This window comes from Monopterus albus, unplaced genomic scaffold (assembly GCF_001952655.1).
Source record: "Monopterus albus unplaced genomic scaffold, M_albus_1.0 scaffold18.1, whole genome shotgun sequence".
NCBI lineage: Eukaryota > Metazoa > Chordata > Actinopteri > Synbranchiformes > Synbranchidae > Monopterus > Monopterus albus.
In genome coordinates, this window is record NW_018127898.1 from 1296122 (window position 1) to 1311746 (window position 15625).

The window sequence follows — 15625 nt, forward strand, 5'->3', positions numbered from 1 at the left end:
AAAGGGAGAACAGTTATGCACACACACACGCAGGCAGAACAGTTTTAATTAAGTGAAACGGAAAGCAATGCGTAATATGGAGCAGTTAGTTGAAACCAAAGGAAGAAGTGAGTGTGTATGTAGGAATTATAGTAGTATAGGTATTCTTCCCCTTCCTAGGGCGCTGTCCACGATGATTGGAGCAGAGAGGATGACTGGAGGACAGATGGACTGAAGGACCAATAACGGGAAAGTTAAGTTTAAACCACGGCTTCTTTTTTACCAATTAGATAGTAGTACCTTTTCATACAAATATTGTATACCACTAAGTTGAGGTCAGTCTTTTCTGTTTATCCTAAACCGTAACGATCCATGTGCACATGCTAATTTTGATACATTAATGCATAATAAATTTCACACTGTGAAATATATATATTCTCTTATTAGTCTTCTCTTTTCAATATAAAAAAGAACACGCCTTACACTAATCCATTAATTGAATAATTGTTTCATCTCTGTCCATTAACTGACTTAGAGCTGAAGAGTAGGTACATCTCATATTAGGCATGTCACCACATACATGATGTGCTAGTTGCAGAAGACCATGGGTAGAAAACACACTATCAGCGCTGCAGTTTAAAACACACAAATCATCATTATGTTCCAGGTTTATTAAAAAAAAAAAAAGTTGCTGTCCCCTTACCCATGTTGTGCGGATAACAAATCTAGGAGTACCACAAGGACATAATCATTTTTTTGACACACAACTTCACATCAATGACAAAGATCATTTAACAGGTGTACAAATTGTCGAGTCGATTACTGATACGTGAAATAAAGCTCTTCATCATTGCAGCTTCTCAGTCTATACAGGACACAAGAACATGTAGAGTTTCCAACACAGCCAACTAAAATGTAGTGTGTCCAAACTGAAAAGGGAAAAAAAAAAAATCACAATGCTGTCTTCATATGTCTGCTTGTGCTGTACTACATCAGTTTCCTCAGTGGAGAGGACACTAACTGTTCAGACTTCAAATAGACTTTACTCAAAGAACAGTAGGTTCTGCCAGAGACAGAACACCTCTGATTTATCTGAAGTTATTAAAAAATAAATAATTCTTTTCATCATACAGATAACAGTAGTATTACATCTATAGACACAAACCCCTCCCCCTCAGGCATCAATATGTGCAAACTGCAAGAGTTTTAAAAAGGCAGCAATTTATGCAAGGACTATGGAAAGTGTTTTACAATGAGCATTTTGTGAAAAGTGTAGTAGAGGTATGATTTAAAAATAACCGGATCAATTGGATGTCCACACCCTCCTTGGGCCAACATTGGAGTAACAAGGACCTCACCGTTATTAAAGTGGGAGTAAAAAACAAAAACAAACAAAAAACAGTCCTTAAACCTTAGGTCAAAGGAATATTTTTGGCCCTGAATAACTATTGGAATCTTATCTGGTGCTGCATGAATACATTTTCTCATCCTTTGGGATAAAACACTGAGCCAGGACATAAATGCTGAGATGAAAATTACTTTGTAGCAAAATGATTTCTACTGCATCTCTTCAACAAATTTGCACTCTTCATCTCACAGAAACAAAATGTTTGCAGTGATATTGAGCAGAAATTATGCATCTTCACACAATGAACATCACAGTTCGTGTTTAGAGTTCAAACCAAGAACCATCTTCTTTAGCAAGTTAATATCAGTAGTTGATTTTTATAAAACAATGTTTGTTTTTTTGCTAAGACACAAATATCTCAACATGGTTGGGTCTGACAGACCTTTGTCACAGAGTCTTAGCTATGTGGAAGTGAGACAGCCACATCTCAAACTGACTCTTGATAGTTTCATCCATTAAAATCAACCACAAAACATCTCCACATAACATGGCGTGTACCTGCAGAGAGACATGGAACTCTTCTTGACATTTCCTGGTGGGTATGAAAAGCAGCCAACTTTGTTTTAAGTAGAACCGAGACCGACTCCCAAATCCATGCAGATGCACAACAAACACACACACAAAAAAACAAAAGCCAGAGGAATGTACAATTAAAACTTTGTTCCAAAAAGAATAACGATTAGAACAATGACTATGACGAAGAGAATCAAAATGACCAGCATCTTTCTGTTTTTCTTCTGGTACTGTTCTGCCTGCAAAGACAATGACAACAATGTCAAATATTGTATTTCACACACTTTCAATGTGATGACATTACTGGTATGCAACAATTTATGTTTAACTGCAAAGGTTTGTAGATATGTCTAATTTTACATGACAGGACAAAACGATTGTAACATCTTTAGCCCACTGAAAGATGCCTTTTTAAATTTTCCTGTTGTTTATGACATATACATATAATATAGAATATGTATATATAAATCCTGAACGACAATTTTTACAGTGCACTTTTAAGTCACCTAACAAAAAGCAGTGAGATAAAACACACAGTCACATGTAGACACGAGCATTCTGTGTTTACCTTTTGCAACTGTTTCATTCCATCTTCTGTTTTAACACAAGCCTGCTCCACATTATAGTCGATTCTGTCAAGAACGGTCCCCTTAAAGAGAAATGAAGGACATGAAGTATATTTTCCATTAAATTTTATTTCTAGATTTTTCATACAGATAGTTTTATGTATTAGCAGTTTGTTACAGTGCTGCGAAACACCTGTCTTATTTGGGCTTTCTTTGACTTGAAGTGCAATTCATTTTTAAGTGTTTAGTCCTTCACACTTCTGATCAAAAGCAAAAAGTAAAATATGTTAATATGCTAGATGGTTTACATCTTCGAAGTTGTTTATTTAACACCCGCACACTTGTATCTGTGCAGTATTGTGTCTTATTTCATTGGTTTCTTCCGACTTTGAACAGACAGGTATTTAATCCTGCGTGTCAGTGTCGGGGCTGCTTTGGATACCTGTTCCACCACCATCCCAGCCAGGTCCCGGAAAACCTCGTTCAGATCTGAGATGGACTGGACGATTTGTCTGATCTCACGCTCTCGTTCTTCTACCATAACTGTGTTCTGCTCCACCAGCATCAGCTGATCGTCTGTGAACCCCTGAAAGAAAGTTAAGGAAGAAGAAATGTAGGTTATTTTATAGTAACACAATTATTATTGCACCTAACAACTAACAAAGTGTATTTCTTATCTGGTTTGTACTCATGATTGTAAATTGTGATATTTCTGCTGTTATTGCACTATATACACACAGGAGACTTGTGCATAAAAGGTGGTCTAGCTCTCAAGGGCTTTTCATGCTTTGCATGTCTGCATGCCCTGCTATGGTTGAGTGAGTGAGTGACAATTTTTATCATCTTTTCAGGTCTGTGAGGGTCCGTGCAGACTTTGTGAGGAAATCTGCGTGCAGGCCAAAAGTTTGTGTCCACACAGACGCTCTGCACAGCAACAGCCCTGAATGCACATGTACCGCAATGCTTGGACATCATCGGCGTACATGGACAGAAGGCAGACCCTCAATCTGAAGTATGATTAGGAACACATGCTCTTCCCTCACCTGTGTCCATGTCTATGTACTCATGAGGGTATGCACCAGCCCTTTACTGGATTCACCTGGACAAATGATTAAAATATAAAAAGCCACTCACCTTTTCATATAGAGCTAAATCTTCATCCTCTTCCATTAGGGGTCCCGAGTCAAAAAAGTGCTTTGATCTTTCCTCACGGTTCTTCATACCTGCCAGACAGAGCAATTATACGAAGGTGAGATGGCAGCAAAACAACATCAAGGTGAAAAATATAAGATATAACGCTGTTAATAGTACAAATATTTGAGTAGGAATGAGAACATAGGAAAACCGATCCCAGGTTTACTATAGTTATTACGTTTTAGGTAGCTGGACTGTGTGTGCCTGAAGCTGGTGGACAGCTCCTGCAGGCTCTGTGCCAGAGACGACACCACATTTCTCAACAGTCGCTCCTCCTGCTCGGTGCAGTGGCCACAGCGGGCCTGCAGACCTGTCACCACTCGCTGGCATCGGTGGAACATCTGCAGTGAACAGCAAATCACCTTTCATTTCTAAATTTGTTTCACACTCTTGCCTATTAGTTACTCTCAGATGTGTCCATGTCCGCTACCTAAGACAGTCAGTGGATAGAGCATCAATGCTATATTATGCTCGTATGACTTTGTGCTCAAATAACATCTGCCAATTAAAAATAACTGAAAACATACTAAACATTTCAGCGTTTGCAATAGAGAAATACTTAAAGGTGTGCACTTTTACTATCTAAAAGTGAGTGCATTATCTCAATTACTAAACAGTAAAGGTAATATACCTGTGTGATCTCCTGAGTAGTGATCTCTATAGCATGCTCTTCTTCACTACTGTCATCCAGTGTGGGACGATTCATGTGCTTGTCATGAAGTATGGCCAGATCCTTCATCTTCTGCCGTACCCGTGTGATTTCATACTGGATCTGAGAGGTGACAATTCACAGTTAAAAGCCTTTCTTTGTATACAAACTGTTGGTGGAATGACTGGTTTGCTTCTGAATACGTCTCCTGGTTGAATGTAGTTATTTAGTCGCTGCATTTCTTTTCAGCAACATTGTAAGAGTGCACACACATTTATCTCCATACTTACCTCATCAACCCGCTCTACCCATTTGGGGGGCAGTTTTTTGGTGACTCCAATTGCAGCTTCAGGATCCAGACTGATCCCAGACACCAGGGCCATTTGATCATCAGCCAACTTAAGAACAAAAATAAATAACGCTGTTAAAACATTGTATATAATGATGACAAGGCTGTGCCATTTTGAGTCTACTGGGCTATAAATCAACAGTACCTCATCAAGCTCCTAATATGATTGGCAGAGAGCAGAGCGGTCCCATCCCATAGAGAACAGGAGAAAGGGGAGAAAGACAGAAGTAACAGAAAGTGAGCCAGTCAGCAGTGAACACCACACAGGAGTTTTTAGATCCACCTCCACCAACAATGTAATTGCTTTGAGATAAAATTGTGATTATGGTAAATGGCAGACATGCATAAAGTCTGGTAACACAGTTGTTTTAAATTGAGTCACTGCAGTTTAAACAGTGGGAATATAATTCAGCCTGTGCATATGTAAATATGTATATGCAACTGTGCTAAAATGAAAGAGGCATATTGCTTAGAGCAAGAAAATGCTCCACAGTTCACATCACAGCCTCAGGAAACAGGATGGGAGAGGCAAAGAGTGGTTTCTGGTGCGCGTATGTAGTCTCACTAGACTAGTGGTTGAAATTTAGAGGACCTTTAAGGCCACTGACCGCTAACAGCAACGTGATGGAGACTGTTTGGGCAAAAGCCACTTCTCCACTCTGTCAGGTGGTTATATACAGTGGCTTCATAAAGTATTCAGATGCCTCTACTTTCTTCACACTCGTGTTGTAGATGCAATATTAAATGGATAAATGTGACATTTTGCCCATCAATTGTAAACTGTCAATGGCACAATTACCAGAGAGTTAATGCTATTTTTCTATGTAGAATGATGTTTTGCACAGAACTGAGATCAATAAACAGGATCCCGGATGTACACAACAACTATCAACCAATGAGTCAGGGATGTTGAATTATCAAAAGCCAAATACTGGGCTCATCCATAATAACTGTTATTATTCTGTGGGAAAATGCTGGAGACTTACTGATTTTTATCTCACTATGAAAAATGACAGACAAATGTATGAGCAATTCACCTGCAGGAACACTGCAGATGCACCCTCAGGCATGAATCACTCATGACACAATATTCCCAGCTCTGGAGAACCAGGCAACAGCATCACTATGGGTTTTCCTTACTCGCTGATACTCCCAGTGCGGTGCAGTGAGGATAACCCCAGCACACCGCTCTAGTACAAAGCATTAAGAGACAATGTCCACCCAGGGGCCATCACCATCACTCCTCTCGTCTCTGCTCTGTAGAGCTGGCCATTAGTTGAAATCATAGGTGTCACTGAAGGATGAACCTTTTCCAGGCTACTTTTCTCTGTACACTGTGCCATCTGGGATGGTAGGGTAACAAAGGGCTTTTCAGAAAAAAATGTGAGGTTAGGAGGAGTGATTGCTCATCCTGGTCAAGAGTCTGTTTCAACCTTTTCCCACTCTCTTTGCCTCAAAGTGTGTCATGCACTTATATAATTATAAGTACAGGAGCTAACCTGCTACATTCTAATGTTGGGTAGGACAGTGTGACAGAATATCCCATAGGATGATTTGTCAAACATGAGAGATTTTGCTGACAAGCATGAGAAGGGGTACAATGGCTCTGGGGATATTAGGCAGGGTTTTCTGGACTGTTTGAAAGTGGGAGGTGGGTCACCTAATCAGAAACAAAGCTCCCTTCTGCAAACATAATCAATAATATCCTTTTATCAAATAAAATAAGACTTGTAGTCTTTATCAATGCTATTTAAGTAATTACGGTGCCTGCTGCATCAGCTGTCAGGATTTGGGAGGCTTGACTACATCAGCTTCATTATGTCCAGGGGAAAAAAACGTGTTAAACCACAGCATGCTGCAAGTCAACAAGCAGAATGTGAAATTGTGACACTGGATCTCTATACTATACATTTCCAGCATCAATGTCATGAAGTACTATGATTTGTCAGACACCTAATTTATTGGATTAGCCCAAAACAGACATTACTGTCAACCTGTTTAACACTTTCGAATGATCTTCCAGAACATTTACTAACATCAACATCACAATATATAATCTGTTGTGACAGAATATTTTATCCATATTGCTCACTTTTATTCAAGAGTTTGATCTGGAATAGATCAAAAGATGATGTGGCACAGTACTTTTTACTAGTGAGGAGGAGTAAATATGAATATTATGAAAATGTCATTTTTATAATACCCCGCTCGATAAACACTGACATATTTATTCTTGTTACTCCTTTCTTTTTCTCTGAGCAATGACAGTAGTGCAGACTAATATTAAAGTAGTTTTATTACCACTGTTTACATTTAGCATCTGAAAATGGGGCTGCACACCCCTGCTCTTCCTCCTCCATCGCATCAATGTGTCACATCAGTTAATCGGTCCTGAGATGAAATGGAGGGGGCACATTAAATGTTCCTGAATAGCAGCTATTGGCACACAGCTGTACCTAGCTAACAGATCTCTGGCTATATGCAAACACACACAGTAAAATGTCAAAACGATGCAGACCACTCACCGTAGCATTGCTACGTGTACTCAGACGGGGCTCGTATGTACTCACTTGCTCAGCCAATATCTGCCGGTTTTGGATTGCATTGTTCCGCATTAACAAGAAGGCATCGGTCAGACGCCTAGTGGCCATGACTGCCTTCCTTGATAACTAAGTTAACAGTGGGCAAAGTGCGGTTCAGGTGATGATTTATCAAATTTGTCCAATCCCGGCGACCCGCTGCTAACGCACCGTTAGCTTTAGCTTTGGTTGCGATGAATGATGAGGAATACTCGTTACACAGAACCTATACCGGGCAGCAAACGACCCTAATCATACTAATCTGCTAAGCTTTTCTCACACTAACGTTGATATGAAACATGGTCAATAGATTCTTGTGAAATAATTGACTTAACGTCAGATCGGTAACGTTATTCCACTTTAGGGAGCTACGGAAGTACAAAAACGTAAACACCTGCGTGAACTGCTTCTTCCTCTGCTACACATTATGTGCAGCTGTCAACTGTAACCGAAGCGCGTTACCGCCTCCCACTGTCTGAACGAAGAGGCCTGACGTGTCATTTAGTCGGTTGACAGAAAATTAATCAACCACTATTTTGGTAATCGAACCACTGTTTTAATTAATATTCCATCCTAAATTTTCAGTAATTACCTCGATATCATGCCTTTCTTTTTTGAGTTTTGCAGGAGTCTATAACCTTTATATCCAAAAGACATAGGCTATGTGTGTCATTTACAGTCTCAAGAAGGAACACAGATATGTATATATCATTTTCTGCCTTTCTTTGTCACATCTGACTGCAGATTGAACATTTGGCATTTTTGTTGTAGTGTTAGAAAAGTGGAAATACCCCTTTCATGTGTTTATAATTTGATTCGATTGAATCTGTTTTCTATGGGGGCAGCACGGTGGCACAGTGGTTCCGGGTTCGGGCCCCACCTGGGACCTTTCTGTGTGGAGTTTGCATGTTCTCCCCGTGCTTGCGTGGGTTCTCTCCGGGTACTCCAGCTTCCTCCCACAGTCCAAAGACATGCAGCTTAGGTTGATTGGTGTCTCTAAATTGCCCATAGGAGTGCGTGTGTGTGGTTGTTCGTCTATGTGTTAGCCCTGCGATGGATTGGCAACCCCGCCTTCGCCCGATTGCCGGGATTGGCTCCGTGACCTCGTTCAGGGACTAAGCGGTAGAAAATGAATGTTTTCTATGGCAGATAGTAGCCTATGTTAATTGTTGCCCCTCCAGTAGGACACAGCTTGTTGATGGTGTTAGTTCTATATGAACTGTTTCTAATTATTTACTAGCTTCCTAGTCCCTACTATGTCACTGCCTTACAAGACCTTGGACCTGCCACTCAGTCCTCTCTGTGGGATTTTATCTTTTAATTCATTTACATTCACTGTCTCAGTATGTCTTATCTATTTTGAACTATAGATGTCAGCCCCTCTTTTACAATTTTCTGTTCCAATTTTAGCCTCATTTAGTTGTCTTTATTGGCAGAAGAAAACATCTGACTGACCCTTACAAATTGCAGAATTAAAACAACAAATGCCACAAGTTATTTGATATTATTTAGACTTTTAAGGCCTAGTCTGCACATTTGTTCTACAGAGGGAGAACAGAGCCTCATTTCGATTTTCAGGTTTCAAGTGAAAATGAGCTGACATGTTGAAACAAGTATGCGTGCCTGCGCGCGCCTATTGCATTTGGGTGTGCGCGCGCGAGGTGGTGCCACTAACTATAATTATGTGGCTGAAAAGCTCCTCCTCTGTTCATTCTTAAGCCTTTATATCCTCTAATACCGGGCAGACATTTACTCACAAGTACGAGCTGCTGTCAGCAAACATATCAAAGTTCCGTGTTGTGGAACTCCGTGTTTGGGACGGTTTCTGTTGACGTGTGAGGCGAGGGAGACGAGGTAAGGAGTCGTGGAGGGTTCAGCTTCAGTCCTTTCGCTGTCTGGGCGGCTGAACACCTAGGCAGCGCTTAGAGACTAGAATGACTTAAAAGTGGTGTTTGCCAGTCACCCTCGTTTCAGATTATAATCCTGTTTGATGGATGCGCGTTTTAATCTGAATTACTTTGCCAGAGTGAGTTGTACAGAATGGTGCTGGTTAAACTGATGGGATGTTACAGAGTAGTTCTTGTGGGCCAGGAGACTTGTGAAGAGAATACAGCTAGACACATTCACCTGCACAGTCAGTGGCTCTACACACTAGTGTTAAATTAATTTTCATAGTTATCTGTTGGTGACAGTTAATAGTCCACCCTTGGAGGCTTGACTTCTGCAGAATACAGCCTCTTATTACTTTGTGGGCAAACTCCTCATCTTGTCAGTTCTTGTTATCTGCGTTATAATATCTCCTAAATTAACTGAACGTGTACATTGGATTTGATTTTAATTCTACAGTTGTTTTGTACTGTCTGGATATCTGAACACAGAGCTCTGTGCTTGATCATTCTCCTTTAATAGAGACATGTTTCACTTACAACTGGTGTGTGTAATCCAAGGAATGGAGGCAAACCGGGTCATTGAGCTGCTGCCAAAACAATACATCACCTGAGATTTGTTAGATGCAACCTCTTTCAAGTCTAGCAGTTCATTCAGGGCGTGTTTTCATCCTAGCCACCTGTGTCAATGTGCTTTCCCTTTGCTTATTCAGCTGATCAGCATGGCCTCCTCTGATGATACAGAAGGGTGTCTGACTTCTGTCGACTTTATCCAGCTGCAGTATTACATGGAGTGTAAGTTTCACTTTTTTTTACTTTGCATTATTTCAACCATAAACTTATATTAATGACATGTTAACAGAGCACGTAACCGGTAAAGTGATCAGCTGAAGGGGTACTTTTTGTTGTAACTCACCGTCCTTGCAACAGAGCAGGGCAAAATGTTTATTATAGGACGATCTGCTGTTATCCACTGAATAAGTGTAAAGAATACTGCTTTGCATTTTGTAATCGAATTATAAAAATGTATTTTAGTATGCTAAGTAAATATGTTTACTGAAGTAAATGTTCACACCTACAAATAAGTCAGGATGCTCTTAGAATAAATTTTTTCACTCGAATTCCTAAACATCTGTGCTTTCTACTGCTGTAAACTGAAAGAGTCAACTCAAACAGTGCACTGTGACTGTGTGCAAACTTTTCTTGTTCTTGCTGGATCACTGATTTACTTTAATGTGTTTCCAGTTACTTTCAAACTTGAAACTCTCCTCGGGGAGATCTATATTATACAATCAGTGAAAGCAACTGTAGTCAATAAGTGCCGGACAACAACATCATAAAATAAACGACTGAGGAAGTTCCATCGACTCAACAACACTCTACAACATTCTCTAGAGAATCATCTAGCGTCGACAACAAAACCATAAACAACAACTACAAAATGGAAACATGCTGTCGCTCATGCTCTGCTGCTAATGTGGAATTCGATTGACCTGTTGACAGGAAAGAAAAAGTTGTATGGGACTGAGTTTATGCTTTGAGGTTTTGAAAGAAATGAAATAGTTCCATGTGCTTTTAGTGTTGAGTCGGAAAGTATGTGCACGTTGATTAATGGATAAATGGATAGTTACATCCGCTCTCCTCTGAACCCGAGAAAAGCTTTACTGTGTGGTACCTCTGAGAACAAGACCCAAAACTGAGTTTAATGTAGGAGACACACAGTACGTCCATGTCCACAATTAGTGATGGGGCAAAGGGCAAATACACAAAGAACTGAAATAATCACCAATCTTTTCTTTTCTCAGTCTTTATTATATGTTTTTCATCGACTTTTTTCATCAATCACATTTGAAGCAGAAAGAAATCGCACAAATTATATCAGTGTTCAGGCAATCGATATTTTTCTTGTGTCCTTTTTGCTCTGTTCATTTGTTACCTTTTTGATCGGACGTTCTTCTTGCAGACGGCAGCTTGAGAGTGAAAGATGTGGTTAAGGACTTTCAGCCCCGTGGTCGGTTTGCCCAGCACAGTTTTGGAGAGGTCAGTCATGTGGACAGATCGCTTCTGAACTGTGAGCCATGAGTTAATGATGTGTTAACATTTTATTATATGGGTTCGTAATTTCTAAAAATTTCAAATGTAAACAATGTTTCCTGGAAATTATCCTAAAATTTGAAACCATTTGTAGAGAAGGTAGGGAATTCGTCAAAACAAAATCTCCTTGTAAACACAAGTAAATGTTGGTATATTATTCATTTAATCTTCTACACTATTACTGTAATCTCCCAGAAAATTATTAGGCAAACTGATCAAAGTAATTGATCCATAACATAAAGGATTTCCAATAAATAAACCCTACGTCTCCTCTGACACTAAGTTTGGTCTCTCTCCTCAGCGCATCGATGCAGTGGGTTTCTCTCTATTTCTCAAGACCTATCTAGAGGTGGATGACTTCCCGTCAGATTTCTGCCAACGCCTTTATCGTTATTTTCAACATATGGACCAGGACGGGAACGCAACAAGCCCTCAGGACAAACGAGGTGAATCCCTTTGCATGTCTGAGCAGGATGAGTTCTACAGTCATGCTTAGTTCAGAGAAAGATTAGGACTACACCTCAGAATTTAAAGAAAAATGCTAAAAAGAATATTTCCTGTTAGACCCATTGTCCATTGCTGACCTGTTTGTTTCTTTCATACTGTAGTGTTGTGTCACAGGAGTGAGGCCATAGGGGTAGTAGGTTACTGTTCCAGTAACCAACCTATGATAAAATATTTACTTTGACTTTATACCCCAGTGCTACATTTCCATTAGAAACTTAAAATAATAATAATATAAAATCAAAAAATGTGAAAATAAAATAAAAACATTTATGTAGATCTTAGTAATGTAGTGGTTTCCAGTTTCGTCAAAAGGTTTATTCCTTTATTTTCAGACGGGGTCTCTCTTCGTGACGTGTCCTGCTACTTCTCTGTGCTGGAGGAAGGACAGCCACGGGAGAAGCTCGAATGTTGGTTTCATTGACATCTTGAACATTTGGTGACATGTTTATTATTGTGCAACTGCCTTTTATAAACATTCATTAGGACTGATCATTTGGAAGGTCTGAGAAGGTGGGCGATGGTCAGATCAGTGATTTTCTGTGTTTCTAGTTACTTTCAGACTTTATGACAAAGACTGCAACGGACTCCTGGACAGTTCTGTGAGTTACCCCAAATCACTGATAGGTTTGTGTAGTAATGGTGTGTGTGTGTGTGTACATTCACAAAATTTGTAGGATGATTTTGTTTATATGTGCACAATTATTGTTTGCAATTAGTTCTGCAAAATGTAAAAAAAATAAATACAAATCAAATCTACTGTTTAGTTGCTAGATCTAGGTATGTTTCATTCATATGGTTTTATTCAGAATACTTCGTCATTAATTTCATGAAAATTGGTCAAGGTCAAAGTATTTATTGTCATGTACACAGTCTGGAAACGTGTTTCCCTGTAAACAAAATATAAGTCCTTATTTATCCAAAAGGGGGAAAAAAACGTATCTATCTATCAAATAATATCAGTTGTATATCACAAAAATGAAACCAATAATTGATTAAATTAGAAGTTTACTTTGAACATAAGCTATAAACTGTTGTCTCTCCATCAGGAAGTGGATCGTATAATCAACCAGATGATGCGCGCTGCTGATTACCTGGGTTGGGATGTGACTGAACTCAGACCAGTACGAGCCTCCTTTTCAATTCTTCAAAATTTTTAAGTGTTCCTGATTTTTAGTTCTATCACAAAATTGTTTGCTATTTCAGGAAAGATTCTGGAAACCTTATATTTGTTGACATTTAGGAAGGGCCGCCTTATAACAGAAAAGGAGCTTCACTACTGCAGCAGAGAGCTTTGGGATTTTATGAACACAACAAATGCTTCGGGTTACTTGATATTCAATAATGTGGATGATAAATAATCAACAGATGTTTGTGTGATTGGGCAGGTTTTGAAAGACATGATGGCGGCGATCGATGTGGATGACAGTGGGACGGTCACTCTGGAGGAGTGGGTGAAAGGAGGCATGAATAATGTGCCTTTACTTGTTCTACTTGGGCTGAAGGTGAAAAACAGCTTCAAATGAACCAAATCTATACAACATCTTAAGGACAGCACCTTTTTTTCTTTATTCTTGGTGTGATCTGCATAGTTCCTGTTTTCCCTTGATTTATAATTTTTTTGTGATTTTTCTCTTCCTGTCCCCCTCAGATGACGGAGAGGGATGGGCAGCATATCTGGAGGATGAAGCATTACAACAAGCCGACCTACTGTTGTGTGTGTCAGGGCATGCTGCTTGGCCTCAGGAAGCAGGGGCTCTGCTGCACATGTGAGAGCTCACAGCCACCACCAGGAGGCAGACATGTCCCTCACACGGAGCACAAATTTGCTTGAGAAGACAAATCATTTTCACATCCACTTACATACTACTCTACTCTTTGCTATTTTGAGTGTTACTGCAGTTTTCTATAAATAAGAATATTTGTAATGGTCACTTATGTAGGCTAATATTGGTCCGTTTTTCCTCCGTCAGGTTGCAAGTACACAGTCCACAGCCAGTGTGCCAACAAGAATCCAGAGTTGTGTGCTCGTACCTTTGTCAAGTCTAAAAAGGAGATTGGTGTAAGTAGCACAACCGTCCCTCTTCGTTCCCAGCTCCTTCCCTTGATTTGAGCCTTTGAGTTTTATTTACTATGGCTCTAAGAGAAAACTGTACACTCATGACAGTTCTCTTTTTCCTGACCAAAACAAAAACCAAAAGGCAGTCACAGTAAACACATTAACAGCAGGGAACATTACGGTACAATAGTCAGTAATATGTGCAGCACATCAGTGTGTTTTTTTTAGATTGATGATTACAGCTGGCGCAGTCTGACCTGTACATTCGTTAAATGTCCTAATTTTGCACAAGCATAGACAATGACCTGTTCTATGTCTTTTTCTGGTGCAGTGTCAACACGGCCACTCAGTGATTCACACGTTCTGTAATGGATCACAACAGTGAGCCGCCAAAAAATGTCCAGCTGCTTTGGAACGTCTGAGGTGCCGGTGTGCTTAAAGGATATTTGATCTCGTGATGCATGTCTGCCAAGTCAATAGTTAGCCAAAAAGCTGTAAATCTGAAGCTGTCCGTAACTTACAGCGTTGATCTGGAGAAGTGTAGTCTGTGCTGATTTTGTGCATGTGGACATCGTTTTCTCTGCAGTGATTCAGGACTGGATTGTTGCATTTGCACCACAGGAGTGAACATGAAAATTATTTCTGTGGCTGGAGCTGGATAGCATTTTAAGACTTGTGTAGACATTAGAAGCAGAATAGAGGAACATGTGCAAACAATGCCAGGTGCTGCAGTGACTTCAGTGGATGTGAAAACAGTAAAAAAAAAAAAAATTAACCCTTAACAAGACAGTCCTTCTTTTTCCTGCCTCTCTGTGTCTCAGGTAGCAGCTCACGACTGGATCAGAGCTGACTGCAGCTCCGCCAAGTGTCAGGTCTGCAACAAGAAGATTAAAACTTTAGCGGGGAGGCGCTGCGTGTGGTGCAAGGAGATGGTGAGGATTGCGTTTGTGTACAGTAATACATGACTTATGAATCCTTTATTGACTGAGTCTTGTTTCCTTTTAAGCGGCATGATGAGTGTGTTTTCTCTGGCTTATCGTCCTGTGATTGTGGACCACTGAGAGATCACATACTGCCTCCATGGGCCATATATGCCGTCTCAAAGGTAAAGCAACTCAGCCAACACCAAATATTTAGCTTCAGCAGGTTTTGAAGTTTTAGGATTATTGTTATTTGATTGTCTGTTTGCCCTGATTGTTTCCTGTAGGAGGAGGACAGCAGCCTTTTAAATGTCACACCTGATGGCCACATCCTGCAGGTCTGCTGTTATCAAATCTTCCTACATACTTTAAATTCTTTTCCAACTGTGCCACCATTCATTTTTTCTGTAAGGACTCATTCAGGTTTTCTGCTCAAACTTCCATCTGAATATTAGTGCTTTTTGGACAACCTCCAAGTTTAATCATTTCTCATAATTTTCATGTTTTAAGTGGCTCTAACTATGTCATCAGTTCAGTTCAGTGTGTTGGAGGAAGTGATGGACAAAGACATCTGTCATATGTCAATACACCTGTCTGCTTCAACAGAGACAAGCCCACTGATATTTAAGTTTAAAGTACAGGACACATGCCTCCATACTGCCTGCAGCTTTTGTCTGTAGCTTAGTTGCAGTAGCTCGGTTTCTGAATATGTGTACATTTAAGTACATTTATTGTCAGTACGCTTTTGGTTGAATAATCCTAAAATCTAAAAATATCTTTCATGACAATTATACTATATCATAATATCTAAATTTTTAAGAAAACTAGCATTTTACTGTGAGAGGTCACAGACATGGGTCATGATGCCTAGTGGTAAAGTGTTAAGGTAGCTTGGACACGGAAATGAACGAGCAATAAAGACGGA

General features: G+C 39.8%; 2 protein-coding genes across 3 annotated transcripts in view; one reads left to right on the top strand and one right to left on the bottom strand.

The window, feature by feature from the left end:
* Window positions 1-1296: 1296 nt before the first annotated feature.
* Window positions 1297-7673, bottom strand: stx16 (syntaxin 16). Of its 2 annotated transcripts, none has more exons than XM_020593210.1 (9): window positions 7184-7673; window positions 4804-4815; window positions 4600-4707; window positions 4292-4432; window positions 3839-4001; window positions 3601-3689; window positions 2909-3052; window positions 2469-2549; window positions 1297-2139 (listed from the first exon to the last, which is right to left on the bottom strand). In XM_020593210.1, exons 1-9 carry the CDS (start codon window positions 7307-7309, stop codon window positions 2038-2040), a joined length of 966 nt encoding a protein of 321 aa, XP_020448866.1. In that variant the 5' UTR covers window positions 7310-7673; the 3' UTR covers window positions 1297-2037. The 2 variants fall into 2 exon arrangements, with proteins under 2 accessions (XP_020448866.1, XP_020448867.1); XM_020593211.1 differs by having other exon boundaries at window positions 7229-7672.
* Window positions 7674-8995: 1322 nt separating this feature from the next.
* The window catches only part of dgkab (diacylglycerol kinase, alpha b), an 11415-nt gene continuing 4785 nt past the window's right edge, over window positions 8996-15625 (top strand). The window contains exons 1-13 of the mRNA XM_020593216.1: window positions 8996-9091; window positions 9837-9918; window positions 11087-11163; window positions 11519-11663; window positions 12057-12131; window positions 12274-12323; window positions 12771-12845; window positions 13110-13226; window positions 13373-13490; window positions 13695-13783; window positions 14602-14712; window positions 14787-14885; window positions 14988-15038. Coding sequence (XP_020448872.1) covers window positions 9846-9918; window positions 11087-11163; window positions 11519-11663; window positions 12057-12131; window positions 12274-12323; window positions 12771-12845; window positions 13110-13226; window positions 13373-13490; window positions 13695-13783; window positions 14602-14712; window positions 14787-14885; window positions 14988-15038 — 1080 coding nt within the window. The 5' untranslated portion in view covers window positions 8996-9091; window positions 9837-9845. The remainder of the gene's footprint in view (window positions 9092-9836; window positions 9919-11086; window positions 11164-11518; window positions 11664-12056; window positions 12132-12273; window positions 12324-12770; window positions 12846-13109; window positions 13227-13372; window positions 13491-13694; window positions 13784-14601; window positions 14713-14786; window positions 14886-14987; window positions 15039-15625) is intronic.

Excerpts from the sequence above, each read along its gene's own strand:
- stx16 (XM_020593210.1), bottom strand. The coding sequence starts at position 7,309 with ATGGCCACTAGGCGTCTGACCGATGCCTTCTTGTTAATGCGGAACAAT. Across the intron at positions 4,433-4,599 it reads GGGTAGAGCGGGTTGATGAG|ATCCAGTATGAAATCACACG; the intron begins GTAAGTATGGAG and ends GTCACCTCTCAG. Across the intron at positions 2,550-2,908 it reads CTGGGATGGTGGTGGAACAG|GGGACCGTTCTTGACAGAAT; the intron begins GTATCCAAAGCA and ends TTTCTCTTTAAG.